Source organism: Quercus suber, unplaced genomic scaffold (genome assembly GCF_002906115.3).
Source record: "Quercus suber isolate HL8 unplaced genomic scaffold, Cork oak 2.0 scaffold_116, whole genome shotgun sequence".
Taxonomy (NCBI): domain Eukaryota; kingdom Viridiplantae; phylum Streptophyta; class Magnoliopsida; order Fagales; family Fagaceae; genus Quercus; species Quercus suber.
The window spans coordinates 1-21,658 of NW_027069581.1; the positions used below are offsets into that span (position 1 = coordinate 1).

Here is a 21,658-nt window from a genome sequence, read left to right on the forward strand (position 1 = left end):
ACATACAAACGGAAAGGATGCTGCTGATGACGACGACGAAACAATGATGATGGTTGGTGGAGCTGGCTGCGACGCACATGCATGTCAGAGCGTCACACTCAAATGCGGGCTCGCTGACTGGTCGATCTCGACGTCAGCATCTTTAGAGCGAACACATTTGGCTACAGCTACATGGAATTGTTTCCGTGCCCTGGACTCCATCACCTCATGGTTGTGGATAGCAGTAGGAATGTAAGTAATTTCGCAGTTTCTCTTGGCGAATACACGCATATTTGATCAAGTAGGTCAGGTAGATGTCGCGAGAACGGACTGGCGCAGAGGTGTGCACATCTCGCAGGCTATCACGACAAGCTAGCGATGGATCACGGCACCGACAGACCATGCTTCTTAGAGCCATCATCCTTTCTGTTCAACTTGGGATAAATTGTTTTCGCTGGTCCCTCCTGTTCATGTCTCTTGGCTGCATAGGCGTGCGCAAAGGTCATGAACTCACCCACGTCAAAACGCTCCACCATCCCGCTATCTTGTAGGATGTGTAGGGTCCTCTGTAGCCAATAGTCTTGATCAGCTTCGCTATGCGAGATCTGCTCGGCAGTTGAATCGTTGGAGCTCGAGGCTTCGTGGTTGCCGGAGATGGATTTTCGTATCAGTTCCTCATCCGCATCGATTCCTTCGGCTACAAGGATCGCTCCTTGGATTCCTTCTTGGGAATGCTCTCTGATCACCGGAGGGCTGGACTCATTCTCCCACTCCACGGAGAGATGTGACTTGCGCAAAGAAGTCAGGATAGTGCGTAGAACAACACTGTCCTGGTTACGGTACTCACAAGAGGATGCGATTTTCGTGGTAAGAACGGGACAAAATGCTTGTGTGGCTCAACCGTCACTAACCACGAGTTTGTTCGCGTGATCGACACGTATATATTCGATCCGCCCATGATTGAATGTGAGTTGCGCTGTCACACTCAATCAAACACACTCATCTTGGGAGCAGATCTAACAAATATGTCTTCGTGCTTCCGGCAACCTAGGTATTGTATCAATAAGCAGGTCCAGTGACGTCAGTTGTTATCATGCAAAAAAAGCCGATGGATCAGAGTCACTAGGTACAGGTAGCTTTTGAGTAAACTCCTTGTTGGTTTCAGCCTCCATCGCGGTACACTGCCGTGATGTGCTTCAGCAGCGTTTCACAAGGTCAATCAAATGTATTGTTTGATTCAAGTATTTTATTTTAGTATTGTGATATTATAATTTTATATCACACGAAATGTTTCTTTTATTTGTATTTTTTTAATTATAAATATCTATATATAGAGGTAGGTTATGTATTACACGTGTCTTCATAGAATAATTTTCACATCATTTTGTATAATTATTTCATGATATTGTTTTGTAACACAAATTCCAAAGAAGTCATTTTAATCAGATAAAAATGATGTTACACTAATTATAGTTATGAAAAGAAAAAAAATTGTAAAAGTTATTGTATGGGGCAATATTGTTATAACTAATAAGATGCATGTCTTCAAAAGTTATGTTGTGAATTAGAATTTGGTTAAACCCCTTTCAGGTGAGGTGGCAAAATAGATCTCAACTCTTTTAAAGAGCCAACAAAAGAGCCATATATGAGTCAATAAGTTGACCTTTCAAATATGATCACTTGCTGGAAAATGATATAGCTAGTGACGTGAACTTATGAAGCCTCTTGGCATCTATGAAGCCTTTACAACTATTTTACTCTCTTTAAGTGCCAACAAAGGGGTATGCGCCAATGAATAAAGATATTCTGTCACCCTCCTAGTTTTTTACTTTAATACTCTATTAATCGTAGCTTATTACATGTCTTTTTTTTTCCTTTATAGAGTCAATGAAAATAATAAGATACATGGTATACTATAATTTGTAAAAGGGCAAGGATTTGCTGCAAACTAAACTAAGTTACAGCCACTCCTGCAAAATACACACATGTCAATGTCTCATTTGGTGAAAATTTTAATCTTGACACGAAAGTTTTCATTTAAATATAAGCCTAGATAGGTGTCTATCTGAGACATTGACATTTGTGCATTTTTGCAAGAGTTCTTGCAACTTAGTTTGTAGCAAATCATTGCCCTTTGTGAAATATGATCAAGTGTAACACTAAGAGTGTGATAGAGGATTTTAATTATATATGCACTAATGATTAATTTGAGTATAAAACTTATTTGTTCAACTTTTTGTATTTCACTTTATATTTCTTTGATCATAATTTCCCATATGTTTGATTTTTTTTTTTTAATTTAAAACTTTAGTTGATATTTTATAACGAAAGAAAAAAAAAAAATATATATATATATATATGTGATTCGTAAAAAAAGAAAGGAAAAAAAAAAAAAGCATATGTGGCAAATAGTAATTAGTAGATAATAATCTAGATTGCAAAAAGTGGAGAGTTTATATTCCCAATTTGATAAAGGTGTATGCGCTAAGGATCAATTTGACCTTCCAAGCCTAGTGGGAAAAATGCTTGACTAAGCTCCCCCATTTGGTATTGTGGCAAAATGTAAAACTTTAACCAGAGAATTTTAATAGCAAAGGTTTTATTTTAGAGAATTCTAACTTGAAGTTCTTTAGCGTTTAGAGTATTTACCAAATTACAATGAATATTGTTTTAAGGTTTTGGATCTATAGGATGTGACTGGTCGTGTGTTAGCACACCAAAAAAGTTCTTTAAAAACCTTTAAAGCCTTTTTAGCAAAAATTGCCACACGTTTAGCAATTTTGCTAAAGTTCTTTTAAGGGTAGAAAGGCTTAAGGCTAAAGTTGAAATTTGGAACATTTCGTAAAGGCTCTGTAATTCAATATTCATGCTTTATAAATTCAAAATTTTAAAGTATTTTTCACTTTAATTTGCCTAATATTACACTATAGAACTTTTTAGTTAAAGTTCTATATAACTATATTGCAAAAGTTCTACAATTAATTAAAGTTATACTTCTTATAGCAATGCCAAATGGGAATTTGGCAGTAGATCTTATGGAGAATAGCAGTGCCTCAACGTTGGGCTGTAGTAATTGGATGAGGAGTCTGTGGAGGAAGATTTGCATGACTCAGAGGCATGAAGTGTGATGAAACTGGTTCTTAAGGTGCATCTTGTGACACTCACAGACAAGGTGATCACCATGACACCAATAAGCGATAACACTAAGGGTCTGTTTAGATTGAGGGGGAGGGAGAGGGGAGTAGAGTAGAGCTGGCAGGAAATTAGCTTAACTTTTGACAAATTCTACTTTACTCCCCTTTACTCTCCTTTTTCCTCCTCAATCCAAACAGACCACAACAAAAAGCATCTATTGAGATTGGTTGATAAGAAGAATCCCTCGAGGTTGTAGATTTGGATGTGACTTGAGAGGCAATGACTAAGGCAACATCGGAGGGCCGGGTTGCATATGCATAATGGAACAGCGTTGGTTTTCCTCATAAATGAGTTTAGCAATTATATATAGTTGCTAGAGAGGCCTGTGTTGGCTCAAAACCTTCCTGAAGAGCCATCACGAACAGTGGCAGCTCCAAGAATATTTTTCAGGGTGGTCATTATTGACCAAAATTTAATAAAAAGATAATTTCATATATTGACCAAAACGCGTACACACACACACACACACACACACACACACATATAAAGTCTTACAATTTTTTTCTACAAATTTTCTTATTTTGAAATCTTTGTATGATAGTCTCATTATTAATGTTACAAGTTATATCTCTTTAAAAATTTTAGTTAGATAAAAAGTTTATTGGGATTTTTCTTTTTGTTTGTAATAAATTAATATATTGTTAAGGGGGCCAAAATTTAAAGATAAAGTTTGGCTACAAACTTAGTTATAACCTAAGATTACAACTCTCACTAAACAAATTAACATAACTACATATTTTGAAAATCTAACTATTGAATTGCATGTTCTTTATATTCTTAAAACACATGTCAAATTTCATGTTAATTGGATATTATTTACTCTTTGATTCATAAACTTAAATTTTTATGTAATTTTAGACTACAAAAACTCAAAATTTAAAGATTTTATTGTTGACATAGCTATTGATCTTTGATCTTTTTGAAATTTTGCAAATATGGAGAATATAAGAAGAAAATGTAATCTAATGGTGAATTTTTCACAATTCACATCCAAAAAAATATATATATATTGAGTGGAGTTATAATATTATTCTATAATTAAGTTTGTTGCCAAATTTTGTCCAAAAATTAATTATGTTGGGCCTAAAAAATTTTAGCGTGGTCACAAATATTTATAAGGATAATAAAATCATAAAATTTTTAAAATTTTCTGTGACTACCTTGAACTCAATGTGGAGCCGGAGTGCTTGAATTTACGACAACTACAGTAAGTTGCTAAAAAGAAAATTTTATTTTTCTATGTTAATAAGAAAAATGTATATAAGATAGTTTGTACGTTACTTAATTATATATATATATATATATTTAGTTTTTACTACTTCTTAGCATTTCTTTTGTTCTTATGATTCAATGAAATCAATTTCTTTATTTTTATTATATTTTTCAATTAAATTATGAAACTTAAGTCATAATGAAAATCTATTAAAAAGATACAACTAATCTTGTGAATTAATTTGAAACAAGGTAAATGTTTCACCGAAGTTTAGATATTAGAAATAATTTTAAATTGGATTAACACTTTACACAAAATTAGGGTATGATTCGAACACTAACGTTAAAATTAAAGTAAATTAGTTCAATACTTTGTTGAACCTCTTTTTTATTATGATATATCGATTAAGATCGATATTGACATATTGTTGTAAATTTTATGGTCTAATTAAATTATAAAATTTCATTTTTTATAATTCAATAGTTATTACATGGAATTAAAATTTGAACTCTAAATATTTCTGTAAAAAAATCATGCGCCAACCAATTAAATTAAAAGACTTTTGGCACAAATTTCCATAGTTAAGAGATTTATGTTATATTTGGTAATAGTTTTTTTTTCTGTTTTTGAAAACTTGTTTTTGGAGATATAAATAAAAAACAAATTTTTTTTGTATTTTTGAAATCAAAAACATGTTTGGTCAGTGTATTAAGAAAAAAAAATTTTGAAGAAAAAAATAGAAAATACTAAAGTATGTTGTTACTAGGATTTAAACTTTAATGCTAACTCATTAAATGAGACAGATTCATTAAATTAAATGCGTATTTCCGTTAACTTTTGAAAATTAAAAACTAAAAACAGTCTTTTACATGCTTTCAGTTTCCTTCACAAATTGAGTTTTGAGAACAGTTTTTGTTTTATGTCCATTTTTGGTTGCCAAACAAGTTTTTTAGTCTCATAAATTAAATAGAAAATTATTTTTAAAAATATAAAATAAGGAGAAAAGGCAATTACCAAACATAACCTTATGTTTTCATTAAAAATACCAAAAAATGTTAACCTATTAAATTAAAAGTCTCTTAGCACAAACTTTTGTAGTTAAGAGATAATAACCTCAAATTTAAAGTGTAAAAATTGTATCTTGATCTTTTATCTAAGAGTAATGCCACAGTTACACTATTTTACAACATTTCTTCAAACTATATATTGTTATAGTCAATTCTTGTGAGTTTTATCATTTGACCCAACACTAAAATCATTTTTTTTAAAATTACTAATAACCACTCACACATCAACGGTTTGTAAATTAGGTCATTTTGGATATATACCACTGTAAGTTTCTTTAAAAACTTTCTCACTTCTACTTGTGTATGTATGTTAAAAATATTTAGTATTCTCAAAAAAAAAAATGGTGGATTAATCCCACATTAGAATATGAGTGTAAGTTAAAAATATTTAAAGTATGTATTGTATATTCAAGTGTAAGGTCTTTTTGGATATACATCACTATAAGTTTCTTTAAAAACCTTATCTCCTCTCTGTGTGTGTGTGTTAAAAATATTTAGTATTCTAAAAAAAAAAAAAAAAAATTTTTTTTTTTTTTTTTTTTTTTTGGGGTGTTAATATCTATACAGAAATTTGTAGATACCATACATGCAATTCTGGATTTAATTAATGTGTACGAAATGTACACTATTGATCGTGTAACAAGATCTTTCCGTTACCCAATAACTTCTTTTACTGAGTAAAGAGAATTTTTATATTAAAATTAAAAACTTACTCATGATTAAACAGCAATATTGCATGGAAGAACCATACGTGGAAGCATGAATGCACCCAAAACCACCACGCAGTACTGCCACCCCACAAATATGCCAAATCCAACCTGACCATCCCTCCTTACACATAGTTTTCATGCATTCCCCAAAACCTTCAATAAATACGTACCATTTCCTCCTTAGATTCTCATGACCACAACCCAATTATTACTACGTTCCATACACACAACCACAAGTCCCCAACAACAATGGCCAGACTCTCAACCCTGGCAGCTCTCCTTGCAGCCCTTTTGTTCATCGCCCAAGCCACTGCCGAACTCATCACCATCGTAACCACCGACGTCGAGGACGACACCGAAAACAGGAGGCAAGACGACCGGGACTGCCGGCAGCAGCTTCAGGAACAGCAGTACCTCAACGACTGCCAGAGGTACCTGAGGCAGCAAAGCCAGCAGTCAGAGCGTTTTGATACTTCTTCCGAAAGGGAGCAAAGGCAGCAGTGTTGCCGTCAGCTGAAGCAGCTAAGCAGGAACTGCCGAGTGATGGGTTGAACGAGATGTTGAGGCAGCAGAGGGGTCAATTGCAGGGTCAGGAATTGAGGGAGATGATGCAGATTGCTCAGAACTTGCCTAATGAGTGCAACATTAAGCCCCGCAGCTGTGAAATTGAAATGCGCTCATCCCTGATCTAGAGAGCTGGCCATGAATGCATGCATGAATGTGCACCTACGAAAAATAATGGTCACTGCTAGCTCTAGCACTGTAGCTGGAGATAAAAGGGTAACTAGCTAGAATAAGCATATCATCGTGTGTAATGTAATATTATTATATATGTACGTATTAGTAGTAGCTCAATCTTGTTATATCAAATGCCTCTATAGATGTTATATAGTGGAAAATCCTGGACTATACATTTATGAGAGGACCGGCATAGTCCGGGACTATGCAATAATAGCCCTTATATATTATAGTTAGTTAACTTGCTAATGCATTTTTCTTCATTCTGTACTCAAAATAATAATAATAATAAAACATATTGTGTCTCACCTTATGATGAAAACGAAGACCTATTACTCAAAAACAAGAGTCCAAAAAGGAAAATTATCATTTCATATCCTGACAAAATGAAATCGTATCTTCATATTTTTCACCTCATTGCTCACACTTTTGTAAGTGAATTTGTAAGTGGTTTCTATAGAGAGTGTATAAATTGGGATGTGTGATTATAGTGTGTAGAAATTGGATTGTGAGAAAATCACAGTCCATCCCAAAATAGGTTTTTTAAGTCATTACATTAAATAAATAAAAAAGAGAAAAAGTTATGTGTATTATACACATCCAATTATGTACACTCTCATGTACATTATTCTTAAAATGCACTGAAATTGAAAAAAATGTAGTATTTATTATACATACCCTGTAGTATTTATTATACATATCCTATTATGTACACTCTCACATATATTACTCTTAAGATGCATTGAAATCAAAAAAGGGCAGTGTTTATTATATACACATCATATTATGTACACTCTCACATACATTACTTTTAAAATGCATCGCGATTTTATAGTATTTTAAGAGTGTGTACGTATTAATTTCAGGACATTTTAAAAGTGTGCGCAAGAGTGTGTAGAGTATTGTGTGCACTAGTATTTACCCTTAAAATAAAATATTAGATATTTACCTTTAGGAATGATGGAAAATTGAGGGGGGAAAAAGTGGAAAGATAGCATTAATTTTAGTGGTTTGTTTGGCTGGGAGGGGAGAGAAAAAAAATGTTGTGAGGCCCAGGTGTTTTCTCTTTGGGCCACCAAAATGTTTTCTCCCCAAAATGAAAAAAAAAAAAAAATTAGAGGGAGAAAAGCTCAATGTTGGAGCTGACCAAAATGCCCAAGTGCATTTTTGGGCATCGTTCTTGCCATTTTTTTTCCTTTTTCCTTAGATTTTTGTTACTGTGACTTTGTGTCTCCTCAAGTTTCCTTTTTTTTTTTCCTTTATTCTTTTTTTTTTTCTACTTCTTCGTTTTTTTTTTTTTTTTTTTTTAATTGTGCTCATCATTCTTTGGCTTAAGCTATTTTTTTTTTTAAAAAAAAAAATTTGAAGTGCCCATACACAATTTTTTTTTAATAAAAAAAAAGTGTTACTTTTTTTGTTTTATTTAATGGGGAACAAAATTGTAAATTTATACCAACTTCATTTTCCATTATTTCATTTTTCTTCTCAACCAAATGAATAAGTTTTTCATCTCTCCACTTTTCATCCTCCCAACCAAACACAAATAAGAGAAAAGTAAATATCTTCTATTCTCCCGCTTTTCTATCTTCTCTCAATTTTCTATCATCTCACTTTTCCCCTCCTTCAACCAAATGGACCCTAAGACTCAAACCTAATCCAATCCATTAACTCATTTAGATTGAAGTTGCCCTTGGAACTCAAACTGTTCCAGCTTTGATCTATGTTTGTTTGGGTGGATTTTAGAAATAATGGAAAAAAAATGAGAGAAAATAATAGATAGGAGTTGTGGTTGGTTGGAAGGGAAAGAGGAGAGGAAAAACGGTGGGGCTTAACTATTTTCTCTCCTGGCCACCAAAGATTGATCTCTCTAGAATGGAGAGAAAAGTGGGAACAAAATGCTTGGACAAAAATGTCCTCCTTCAATGTTTAAAACGTGTGGTGGCTTTTGTCATTTTCTACTTTTGATTTGTCTTTTTCTCCCATTATTTCTTATACGGTTTTTGTTTTGTTCCTACTATTACATCTTCAATTCTTCACATCCAGCTTTTTTCCTTTTTTGCGTTCATCATTTTATTTCCTTTCACACTTTTTTTTTTTTTTGTGTTCATTTTTTTCTCATTTGTTACTTATCTTTTTTTTTCATCATTTTTTCCATCATTTGTTTTGGGTTCTTGTGCTTTTTTTTTTTTTTTTAATGAAGTGTCCTTCCACATACAATTTTTTAATAAAAATATAATGTGCAATTTTTTTTTATCTAATAGAGGCATGAGTGTAAATTTATACACGCTTTATTTTCTATCCTCCCACCTTTTTCCTCAACCAAATAAAAGAGTTTTCCTTCCTTCTACTTTTTCATCCCTCCAATCAAACACACATAAGGAAAAACACCAAAAATGCTTGAATAAAGAGACATGATATGTAGTCGTATGGAGTAATACTAAAATGAGTTCGTAAAGCTCAGACAAAAGCCTCCCATATTTCTAATAGTCCAAACTCCTTCCCATCTTGATACCAAATAAGTGGCTCATCTTCCAAGTGAAAGGAAATTATTTGGACCTGTTGATGGTTTAGAGTGTTGTAGAGCTTGAAAATTGATTGGCTTTATAGAATCTATCCTAGTTGAGGGTCTTCACCTTTAAATTTTGGAAACTCCACCTTCATGCCCAGACCAAACATATTGAGGTTAACTACCATTTTGTTATAATCTTAGTGTCCCACATGGATTAAGTATTAACTTAACTATACTACAAGAAAAAAGACATAATACAATAAGTATTATTGCAACAAAAAAGAAAATAATAGAGGTAATTTATATACTATTGCATCTCTAGGTTGCTTTTTGTTGTAATAATAACTTAAATTTATTATATCAATATGAGATTGTAGTAATAATTATTATGTTACATCGAAATGTGTTGTTATAATAGCTTACCCTTATTTTACATTGAGATATGTTGTTGCAATATGTAATCTTTTATTTCACATCAAATTTTATTGTTGTAATAGGTTAAATCTTTATTCTACATCAAATTTTGTTGATGTAATAGAGATGAATAATTGAGTAGCGGGAAAATTTGGAAAATTGATACTATTTTTTTTTCCATTAGTTTCCTCTCTCTCACACATATCTATCCCCTTTTTTTTCAACTCAATTTCTCTCTCTCTCTTTCTCACCCACGCATGTCTCCCTTTTTTTTCTCATCTCAGTTTCCCTCTTTCTCTCACCCACACCTATCTCCTTTTTTTTCTCATCTCATATTTCCCTTAAACCCACGCCTATCTCCTACTTTTTTTTTTCATCTTAGTTTCCCACTTTCTCTCACCCACCTCTATCTCCTTTTAAAAATAAAAATAAAAAATCTCAAATTCTCTGTCTCTCTCTCTCTCTCAAAATTCAAACACATCTACTAACTACAAAATTTATCTCTCAAATTTTCATCTCTCCCTCTTAGATATACTGACTCTTAATTTTCTCCCTCCAATTTTAGTCTCGCTTTCATAGTCTCATTAGAGAGACTCTTTCTCAATTTATAGATTTTCTCTCTAACTTTCAGGTAATCTTTTGGTTCTCTTTAAATTTTAATTTGATTTTTGGCGTAAATGCACTTTTGGTCCCTATATTTTGCGTCCATTTCTATTTTAGTTCTTACTTTTTTATTTTATCACTTTTAGTCTCTAAAATGAAAAACGCGTTTCATTTTGATCCCTACCATTATTTCACTAACGGAAATTGCTAATGTGACAAATGGAGTGCATTGTTGACACAGTAAATGCTAACGGGCCATTAAAATAATATTAAAAAAATTATTTGGTATTTAAAATATGCCACTTCAGCATTTTAATTTAAAATTTTAAAAATAAAAAAATTCTAATTTCCTTTTCATTATTTTTTCGGAAGAACATGTAGATTTTTCTAATGTTCTTCCGCAGAAAATGATTGATTGTTCTTTATGTTCTTCCCCCAAGAATATGGTTGCCCAAAAAATTAAAAACTCAAGATTTTCTTTTCTTTTCTTGCATTTTCTTAGCATCAAAACAGGCAAAAACACATACAAAACCATGATCAAACTCAACAATTCTAACACAATAAACTAAAGAAATTCAAACAACGGTCAGACCAAAAACTAAAAACTAAAAACACCAAAACCCAAAGTTGATTCTTGTCAATAAAATATACCAAAACACAAGCCAATCCTTATCAATTTTAGATTTGCTTAGATCAAACCACGATGACCCACCCAGCCACCATTGATTTGGGTTTAGAGAGAGAAAGAGGATGAGATTTCAGCCAACCATAGGTTTCGGTCATGAGTCTTGGGTCTTCACCCATGGGCTTTCGGCCATGAGAGAAGAGACAGAGAGCTCAGGATCTTCCACTAGAGATAGCCACCGCAATTGGAATCTTCCACCACGATGCTGGATAAATGGGTTGGCGTGGAATACTGGGACTTGTTTCTTGTTAGCCTTGATATTGGGGTTTCTTGCCTTTTCTTTTTCTTTCATGGATGAGGCAAAGAGTAGGAGAAAATTTGGTGGTATGAGTTTTATGCGTTGAAGGGATTTGATGCTTTTGGGTAGGCTCTCTCTTTTTCTTTTTTCTTTTTTTTTTCTTTTTTTTTTATTTTTTGTTTATGGAGGGTAGGCTCTCTTTTTGCATTGAAAGACTTTTTTGGGGAGGGGGGGGGGGACTTTCATTTATTTATTTATTTATTTGGCTGAGATGTCTTTTATTGTTTTCTATTAAAATTAAAATTGAGAACCTGATATTTGGAGAAGAACTCTGATGAAGATTGAAGAATATGACCAAAAAAATAATGAAAAGAAAAGAATATTTAATTTTATTACTTAATTTGATTTTTTTTTTTAAATCATAAGCTTAGAACTTTGTTTTAATTGTTTTCCTGATGTGGCTTTTTTTTATATATATTTAAAATCTGAAGTGGCATATTTAAATACCAAATAATTTTTTCTAATATTATTTTAATGGTCATGTTAGTATTTACTGTGCCAACAGTGCACTCCATTTGCCAAATCAGCAATTTTTGTTAGTAAGATGACGGTAGAGACTAAAAAGAAACACATTTTTCATTTTAAGGACTAAAAGCTGTAAAATAGAAAAGTAGGGGCTAAAATAGAAATAGACCCAAAATGTAGGAACCAAAAGTGCATTTATGTCTTGATTTTTCTTTGTTTGTACAGTCTTCAAGTAGTAACGGTGTGTGTGTGTGTGTTATTTTTTTAGAATCAGTGATGGTGTATATTGTTGTCATTGTGTTGTATATATGATATTTTTCAACTCTATACTTTTTTTTTTTTTTTTCAAAATATGTGGTAAGTCAATGAAATGGTCATGAAACATGCTTGGATAACACTTTCGGTTTCAGGAAGAAACTTTTCTTTCATTTTATATTGATTTTTGCATACTTTTCGAAACTATGTGTTTGAATGTAAACTTAACAAGTTGTGTATATATTTGTGTTTTCTGACATATCTATTGAAATGAAGTACTTCAAATTTTTTAATTTTTTATGTTTATCTTTGATTTGTTAGTGTAGTTCCTAGATATGGTTTTTGTTGAATTGCAAAGCAGACAAATGGAAAAATTAATGTAAAAATTAATTAATTAATTTTAAAAAATTTATTATTATTCACTGCGACGCTCTATCCCATAACCTCCATCTTTTTTCCTGATTATTAATTTTAGTCTTCCTTTGTTCCTTTCAAAACTCCTATCACCATCCTTCTATTTATTTCTTACCTTTCCCCATACTTATTTTGCTTCAACTACCAGGACCCATCTTGTGTGTGGTGGATTGTGAAAATCTAGAACACCTTTTACTTTATACCTTTTGTTTGTAGTAAAAAGTGTAGTCTTTTGTTTCAACGTTTTTCTCTTCTGCTTCTTTTTTTCCTACCTTTCCTTACCTTTGACTGTGTGTCTCTTTTATTATCTCGTTTCTTTGGTTTGTTCTCTATTTGATACTGTTTGTCTCCTGCTTGTGCTAATCATGGGGGACCACTTTCCAGCTAGAGAGTTTGGCTGGACTGGGAGTAATGGGCCCGAGATGAATGTTGGTTCCTTTGTGGGGGAATCTGATGCTTCTACACAAGAGAGTGAGGGCAGTGAAGCGCCTTTTGCTAGGCATGGCCCTGTTCTAGAAGCTGACGCTGAAAATCTCCACATGCAATGAGATTTCTGGAGTCATTGTGCCATTGGGTTCATCTTGGATTATCAAAAATTCTCCGTACATCATCTCCAACAAATAATCAACTCTGCATGGCGGATTAGAGGGGTGGTTTCAGTTATAGGGCGTGATTCCTTCTTCTATTTGTTACACTTTAAGGTTTTAGAGGAGTTAAACCACTTTTGCTCAAAGGAGTTAAACCATTGAGCAAAGAGAATTTTCATGAATATACACTACAAGAAAAAAGATCTATTGCAATGAAATTTTTTATTGCAATATACTCAAAAAGTGTTGCAATAAACTCCTATTACAACGAAAAAATTTCATTGCACATTGTTGCAATAAACTCTGTGGCAATAGGCTATCACAACAAAAATTTCATTTCAATAGCGTTTTGTTGCAATAAAATATTTTTATTATTATTAAAAATACTTTGTTGCAACAAAAAATATTTTTGCTATAATTTATTGCAATAAAATTTCTATTGTAATAGGTTACCACAACGGTAATTTTTGTATGTTATGATAAATTATCTAAAGAAACTTATTGCAACAAATTTTTTTATTGCTAAGGTTACCACAATAGTTATTTTAGTTGCAATAAATTACTTCTGGATACTAATTGCAACAAAACATTTTTGTTGTGATAGTTTATTGCAATAGTAATTTTTGTTGCAATAAATTATCTTTTTTTATAATTTTTTTTTCCACTAAGCACATCATATTTAACCTATTAACAATATAAACACGTCTTCACAATATCAAAATATTTACAAAAAATGTGAAATGTATAATACTTCATCCATACTAAATATATATAGGGCAAAACTTAGATACAGTACCTTAGGTACAGTATCTTAGGTACCCCTTTTAAAATTTAAACACCTGTCTACTTACTTAACTGTGAAACTGCCGTTTACCTCTCCGTTTATTTCTTTTTCTCTTTTATTTTTCCCCTGTTTCAGACTCAAGAACTCCCACAAGAAAACCCCAAAACTCTCCAGCTCCTAGATTTCCTATACGTTCTCTTTCTCTCTCTCTTTCCTTCTCTCTCGCTTAGATTGTTTGAGTTATCGAATCCAGCTCTCTGAACTCTCTCTCTCGCACTATTTTCACATATTGGTTGGCTAGAACTAAAGTGATTCGTTGGTATGTATCAACTAAATCTCATTATATAGGTTTTCAATTCTAGTTGCTGGGTTTGTGTTATTTTGAGGTTGGTATAGTTTTTCTCTGACTTGGGTGTCAATTTTGGTTAATGGGTTTGTGTTATTATTGCTTTGGTTAATTTTGATATGGGTTTCCAATTCTAGTGCTGGGTTTGTGTTATTTTGAGGTTTGGTAGAGTTTTTCTTTGTTGATTCTGATTTGGGTGTCAATTTTGGTTAATGGGTATGTGTTATTATTGCTTTGGTTAGTTTTGATTTGGGTTTTCAATTCTAGTTTCTGGGTTTTATGTTATTTTGAGGTTTGGTAGAATTTTCCTTTGTTGATTCTGATTTGAGCGTCAATTTTGGTTAATAGGTCTGTGTTATTATTGCTTTGGTTAATGGATCTGTGTTATTATTGGAATGGAGTTTGATTCAGAGGAAGAGGCATATTTATATTATAATATATATGTTGGATATGTTGGATTCAGTTTTCATAGAGATTGGCTGAACAAAAGAATCTAAGTGGTGTTTATTTCTTTTGGAAGTTACTCTTATTTTGCTTTCATGTAGTGCTTATTATATTTCAATTTTACTTGGAAATGGTAGGCATCATGCATTGTGCCTGATTATTCTGCAAGGGATGGCAGCAATGCTAGTCATTAGATTCCATGGGTTTGAACTTAGTGTGGTGGTAGTTAGCCATGTTTATTATTTGTAGATCAATTTATTATGAGCTTACTAGCTCTATGACCCTGGCCACCCTACAGGTAAAAAATATTTATTACATTTGGGGATCACCAAGGAAGAATTTCATGCAATTACATGGTTTACCAGCTAGGCGGTAGATGTTGACCATGGTTCAAATCTTCTTGAAGTTCCTAATGTCAAATTACATCTAGAGTCAATGTAATTAGTTTGAAATTGTCATAATGTAGATTCATTCTTCAAGTTTTCTTGTAGGAATTTTGGAAAAAAATTTGGGTCGGTATTTCATTTTAAGCAATTGACCCAGTTACTTTTTTCATGCCATGACAGTGAAAATAAAGAATGTGGTGGAGATGCAAGTGGAGTTGAAGACATTGTGAGGAACATGAAAGCAGTTGAAAGGGCAGTCTTGGGGTTTATGTGCAAGCAGATTATTGACATGGGAAGATTGATGTGGGTCAAGGAATGTTGTTTAGAAACAGAGTTTGTCATATATGTCCCAACAAGCATTTTTCCAGAAAACCATCTACTGATTGCCAGACATACTAATCAATTTTGAGATGTCTTTGTTTTTTCTTTTATGTAACGTTGTATGATTTCCAATTTTGCTAGAATGTGCTATTGTATGACACTCTTATTCAAGTTTTGAAATGAGGAGTAGGGTTCTGAGAATTGCTTGGCAAGTGAAAGAAATACATTTAACACGATTTCACTTTCACCTCTTCAATTTGGACTTGGTTAGGGACAATTTGACAATTTTCTTTTGGGATGAAATTTGGTAATTGACATGAGTATTGCAAAAATTTACCTAACCAGGACAAGGTACAATCTGCTTTGGCAGATTGCATACTCTCAAGCAACATTTTAGCCTTCAGAAAAACTAAAGAGGAAAAGCACAAAGCAATATGTGATCTGATCATAAAACTCTCACAAAATATGTTTCACTGGTTATAATTTCCTAGTGAAAATATGTTCAACTTTATACTGCACATGTAAGTGAGTCTCTAATTTTTTTTTTGAACAGCCTACAATTGATACACTTAGCTTACTTTCCTGCTGCTTTCGTCTTTACTCTTACTTTACATCCATAACCAGTTCTTGCTTGTAAAAAATGTCACTGGCTATCTCTGCCATTATAAAGTGGAGCAAGTTTAAACCCTTTTACTCTTGGCTATAATTTGATTAGCCGTTCATCTATTCCATTCTTGACTAGAATCGTAATCTAGTAATCTGCCTGCACTTTTTAGATGGATGCGCATGAGCAAATGTGTTGTCCTTATCCGAACTCTCATTAGTCATGCTGACTTGAAAAAGGGCTTGGCCACATCCACTTTGGCTTTTGGAAGTTACTCTTATTTTGTTTTTGTGTAGTGCTTATTCTATTTCAATTTTAAGTGATAAGGAACTTAGTTTTGATAATAAAATGAAGTAACAAATATTTTATTAAATTGTGAAGTCACATTACAAATATCACATGGCATGTTGAGAATTCACTAATTTATTAAATCATTTCCTTTGCTCCCATTTGTAAACTAAAAACATAATTCACTAATTAAATACAATGCTTATTTTGCAATTTTTAAATAAATTGCAATTGTACAGAATAAATTGAATATATTCATGAGCTTAAGTCCTACTACCTATTCAATCTAACACCAACTGCCTCTCTGCCTCATTGGCAAACAATAATGCCTATTCAATCTAACACCAACTGTCTCTCTGCTTGATTGGCAAACAATATGTTCGAAATGGTTGAGCTGCAAATCACTTTGTCTCCATTAAACTATCATATCTTCTAAGAAAGCAAGCAGTGAAGGAAAAAGGCAGGCAAACACCTTCTTTTGTAAAAAATCTGGACAGAAAACAGGCAGGAGCAACCTTGCATCTTGTGACAATTTAGTGAAGATCTTCCTTGAGAACATGCTTCAACTAAGAGGTCGAGAAAAAAATGAACAAATCTTTAAGCATGCTAACCCAATTGTCATTATTTTCCTGCAATAATGAAAATTTATACATTCAATAGATACCACATTTAAAAATCAAGCTACAATGTTAATGACCAGTCACCAGAGCAGTCTTAGAAGATATGACAAATAAACCAAAAAAATTCACTAGCCACTAAAACATCTCCAGGTATTGCTAATATCAATGCCTTCAATAACTTCCAAAATATGCAAATCAAGATATTTGTATTTAATTCTCTAAGATTAGTATTTGATTGTTGTTCTAAGAATCTTTTGCCTTTGCAATTTTGAATTTCTGATTTGAAACTATCAATCAAACACCAAAGACAAACATCAGACATTAAAAAAAATAATTAGAACTCAACTTCATCAAGGTGAACAGAGAAATCAATGTCCATTTGCTATTTTTCCTTTGTACCTCTTCCACATAAAACTCAAATGCTTCTCACTCTCTCTTAAAATTAGATAGCCAGCTTCAAAGGGTACTATCAATAGTTACCAATTTACATTATCACCAACTACCTGCTACTCTACAAAGAAAGCACTAGAACTAAATTATCACAAATAATGCCAATGTTCCTCCCTACGTATATGATCAAAAATTATAAGCGGCCTTATATAACTAGCAATTATTTTTTATACATAAATAAATTTGATAAGATTAAGACATGGTGTTACTACAACACAGTGATCCACACACTTAGACATTGAAGGGTTTGTCTTTTCTTGCATTTCCTACTGATGCAATGTCAAAATGGTTTCTTAGGAGTCTATCAGACTTGTGGTTTATCAGACCAATTAACCAAAATTGATGCCCAAATCAGAATCAACAAAGGAAAATTCTACCAAACCTCAAAATAACACAAACCCAGAAACTAGAATTGAAAACCCAAATCAAAACTAACCAAAGCAATAATAACACATACCCATTAACCAAAATTGACACCCAAATCAGAATCAACAAAGAAAAACTCTACCAAAACTCAAAATAACACAAACCCAGCACTAGAATTGGAAACCCATATCAAAACTAACCAAAGCAATAATAACACAGACCCATTAACCAAAATTGACACCCAAGTCAGAGAAAAACTATACCAACCTCAAAATAACACAAACCCAACAACTAGAATTGAAAACCTATAACGAGATTTAGTTGATACATACCAACAAATCACTTTAGTTCCAGCCAACCAATATGTGAAAAAAGAGCGAGAGAGAAAGTTCACAGAGCTGGATTCGATAACTCAAACAATCTAAGCGAGAGAGAAGGAAAGAGAGAGAGAAAGAGAACGTATAGGAAATCAAAGAGCTGGTGAGCTTTGGGGTTTTCGTGTGGGAGTTCTTGAGTCTGAAACAGGGGAAAAATAAAAGAGAAAAAGAAATAAACGGAGAGGTAAACGGCAGTTTCACAGTTAAGTAAGTAGACAGGTGTTTAAATTTTAAAAGGGGTACCTAAGGTACTGCACCTAAGGTACTGTATCTAAGTTTTGCCCTATATTTATATATTTGGTACTCATATAATTAGTCTTACTGTTTCTTTTCAAAAAAAAAAAGTCCTACTAAATTAACATAATTGAAACTAAATTAACATAATTGAAATGTTATAAACCAAATTGAAATACGTTGTAAAGAATAGGGATTAAATATATAGTAAAGAAAATAATACTATTTATCAAGGAACTTATAGTTGAATTGACATTTTCTCATGTACAAAGTACTTACAAGTCTAAGAGAAATGATAAAAATAAAAATAAAAAACGGGTACAAATCTAAAATTTAAAAATTTTAGAAGTCAAAAAAACAAAATGGCCTTAAAGTGTAAATTACAATTTAATCTAGTACCGTATTTATATATTTATTTTTGCTGAATATCTAGTGGTATTTATTTCCAAAACTTCGAAATCACAACTGGGAATCTTCGAAGTTTCTAAGTGCTAACCAATAAAACACCCACCACCAAATCACATCACAGTGAATCCTACCAAACAACTTTCCCATAACATTGAACCCTTCTCATTAATCGCATTTTCCTCTACTCTAAATCCCAACTGTGGGATTCATTTCATAAAAGGAGCCGAAGAGGTAACTTGGTGAGGTTAAGGACTTAAACCCAGCACCTGAAAATATTAATGCGCACGAAGTGTTTGATTAAATGTCTCACTGATGACTGCTTGGACATTTTTGCTTTCAGGGACGATTTGTGCATCATCAATGATGAGACTATACGATGGGGTCAAAGAGATTCTGAAGATTCAGAAGTTCCGGAGAATTGTGTCTTATACCGGATTCTACTGCTTTGCAGCTCTCGTGAGCTATGCTTACACGAGTAATACGTGAGTCTAGTTCCACTTCAAACTCCTTTAACTTAGTCTTACTGCTCATGTTCTTAATGACCCTTTTTTATTTTTGGGTGTTGCAGAACGAGAGCTGGGTATTCTAGAGCTGACCAATTCTATGCATCTTACCCAGCTGGAACCGAACTCTTAACAGACACTGCTAAGGTTTGTGAAAATAATAGTATGATTTGAGATTTGTACTTTGTTGTATTTGTATGTGAGTTATGGTTTTTTTAAATTGATGTTACACTGTTCTTTGATCTGATATGGTTTTATTTATTTATTGGTGGTTATATTTGAGTTTGTGATTTGTTGGTAGTTATATAAAGCTGCACTTGGCAATTGCTTTGAAGTGGAAGAGTGGGGTCCGATTGAGTATTGCATCATGGCGAAACACTTTGAGCGGCAAGGGAAATCGCCTTACGCATATCATGCAGTAAGCACTGGAATCTGCTTATCCAATAGACATGGTTTTTGCATCTCTATGATAGGAATTCAGTCACTTTTGTTTGTTTATAAAAACTTATTAACGGTCAACATCCATTATTGGGGCTATGTTATATATATATTGGAATCATTAAAATTGATGCCTAAAGATGTAGATTCATGAAATCTTGAAAATGTTGTTATACTATTTGATTGTATAGCTCTCATTTTCTTCAGTGATCCTGTTTTGGTGAAATTGGTATTGTACCTTCAATTGACAGGTAAAATTTTATCATAGGCTTTGAAGTTTGTGATTACAGTCAATTTTTGAATGACTTCTTACAAATTCTGGGCTTCTCTTTTAGCTAGAATGACATCTGACAATCCTGAAATTCTCTTTGGGGTAAGTTAGTGTGACAGGGTCCCAAAGATGAGCTTTTGCAATAAGGCTAACTGACAAATAAGAGTACAATGATTCCAGAAATACTTGGGTTTGAAACTCTAGGTGTAGCTTGTGGTATTGGCTTCAAATAGAGAACTAATATTAAGGAGTCACATGCTGCAATGCATCATAACCATGCTAGATTTAGTTAAAACTTGCTAAAAATCTTTAATGCAGGAAACAGGCTATAGTATACTGAAAATTTTCGTTTGCACAGTTAAGGTGTTCTTTTTGTCCAGATATTAAATGATGTCTTCCTCTCCATTCCCCATTTCCACCTAAACTACTTCTAAGTACAATTGCCTGCCAAATATTTGAATGATTGTTGTTCATGTGCACATATCATTACCTTTAAAACTTGCTTTGATAATATCATTACTCATTACTATCATGAAACATTATAGTCATGCCTAGTGAATAAGGTCTGCATGGACTGAAACTCCAACACTGTAGTGCTTTCTGACTTCTCCTTTTTATTCCATGCTTGCAGCAATACATGGCACACCTTCTCTCTAATGGTCAACTTGATGGAAGTGGCTAAAAGGAAATTCGAATGCTCTGTCAGAAGTGGAACTGTCATAACTTTTTAGAAGTTGAATTATCTGACGCCAATCAAGTGGAATAAACAAAATGAAGATTAGTTAGTAGAAAAATATGTAACGACCTTCCTTATCCCTTTTTTGGTTATATAATAAGAATTGCTTCTATACAGCTTCAGATATATCTCAATGTTATATGGAATGCCATTTAGAAACACCCAAGATATGGTTAAGTTTCCAATGTTGGTATCTTTAATTGCTCTGTCCAAACGCAAGATATGTGGCAAATGATGCCGTACACTATATATTCATGGTTTAGTACAAAACCATGGTAAAAGTTTATATAGATGATGCATATATGCTAATGAACGAACTAGTACTAATCCAACTGGCACCCTCTACCCTTGCAAGTGTGTGTTAGGGCCTTAAAAGGTAAGGTTCAGTTCTCAAGATCCATTTAATGCATGTGTAACTTGCCAATATGTATACTATCTAAAAATCAAAGCCATTTATATATACTATCTAAAAATTGAAGCGTAGTATTTAATTTTGCTACTCTCTTGTGGAGCTACATCGTTGGCCACGTCCTTTTTTTTCTTTATTTGTTTCTTTATTTCTTTGATAATATTAAATACTATATTAAATTGTCCAAGATATTATTAGGAAAAAAAAAATCCGTCTAAGATGATATGTAAATTCAATCAATTAATATATTTAATATTATAAAAAATTAAACCAACAAAAACAATGGTGATGTGGCCAATGATTTGGTCCATTTTGGTATGTTAAGTCAAATTTGGTCCAGTTCAATCCATTATATTATTTGAAGTCATATTCATTGATTGACATGCCATTAGTGGAAATAGTAATTCCCTAAAAATTAAAAACCGCAAGAGTGAAACTGTTGAGCTTATCGAATTTATCAATGGTATAGTTGAGTTGATCCTAGTGGGAATTCGTAAGGAAGTTTGATAATACTTAATTCCATATCTCAGATAGGATCCTT

At 32.7% G+C, this 21,658-nt stretch overlaps 2 protein-coding genes and 2 long non-coding RNA genes across 6 annotated transcripts; 3 read left to right on the forward strand and 1 right to left on the reverse strand.

Moving 5' to 3' along the window:
- Positions 1-6,365: 6,365 nt before the first annotated feature.
- Positions 6,366-7,224, forward strand: LOC111989425 (2S seed storage albumin protein-like). The gene is given in 2 exon segments (XM_065775614.1): positions 6,366-6,699; positions 6,702-7,224. Coding segments are annotated over 2 exon segments (441 nt in total). The 5' UTR covers positions 6,366-6,413; the 3' UTR covers positions 6,857-7,224.
- Positions 7,225-13,919: 6,695 nt separating this feature from the next.
- LOC136068465 (uncharacterized) lies at positions 13,920-15,614 on the forward strand. Its single transcript, XR_010629813.1, has 2 exons — positions 13,920-14,235; positions 15,273-15,614. It is a non-coding gene; the product is annotated as an uncharacterized LOC136068465 (long non-coding RNA).
- A 752-nt stretch (positions 15,615-16,366) lies between these two features.
- LOC136068456 (uncharacterized) lies at positions 16,367-18,366 on the reverse strand. The gene is made up of 2 exons (XR_010629807.1): positions 18,074-18,366; positions 16,367-16,934 (listed from the first exon to the last, which is right to left on the reverse strand). It is a non-coding gene; the product is annotated as an uncharacterized LOC136068456 (long non-coding RNA).
- Positions 18,367-18,780: 414 nt separating this feature from the next.
- Positions 18,781-20,908, forward strand: LOC112025487 (uncharacterized). 3 transcript variants are annotated; one of them, XM_024058165.2, is made up of 5 exons: positions 18,781-18,991; positions 19,101-19,242; positions 19,329-19,410; positions 19,565-19,681; positions 20,604-20,908. In XM_024058165.2, exons 2-5 carry the CDS (start codon positions 19,121-19,123, stop codon positions 20,652-20,654), a joined length of 372 nt encoding a protein of 123 aa, XP_023913933.1. In that variant the 5' UTR covers positions 18,781-18,991; positions 19,101-19,120; the 3' UTR covers positions 20,655-20,908. The 3 variants fall into 3 exon arrangements, with proteins under 3 accessions (XP_023913933.1, XP_023913932.1, XP_023913929.1); XM_024058164.2 differs by having other exon boundaries at positions 18,782-18,999; XM_024058161.2 differs by having other exon boundaries at positions 18,783-19,004.
- The last annotated feature ends 750 nt before the right edge of the window (positions 20,909-21,658 follow it).

Coding starts and splice junctions, on each gene's coding strand:
- LOC112025487 (XM_024058165.2), top strand. CDS start 19,121: ATGATGAGACTATACGATGGGGTCAAAGAGATTCTGAAGATTCAGAAG. Junction 19,243..19,328: donor TATGCTTACACGAGTAATAC/GTGAGTCTAGTT, acceptor TGGGTGTTGCAG/AACGAGAGCTGGGTATTCTA. Junction 19,682..20,603: donor CGCCTTACGCATATCATGCA/GTAAGCACTGGA, acceptor CCATGCTTGCAG/CAATACATGGCACACCTTCT.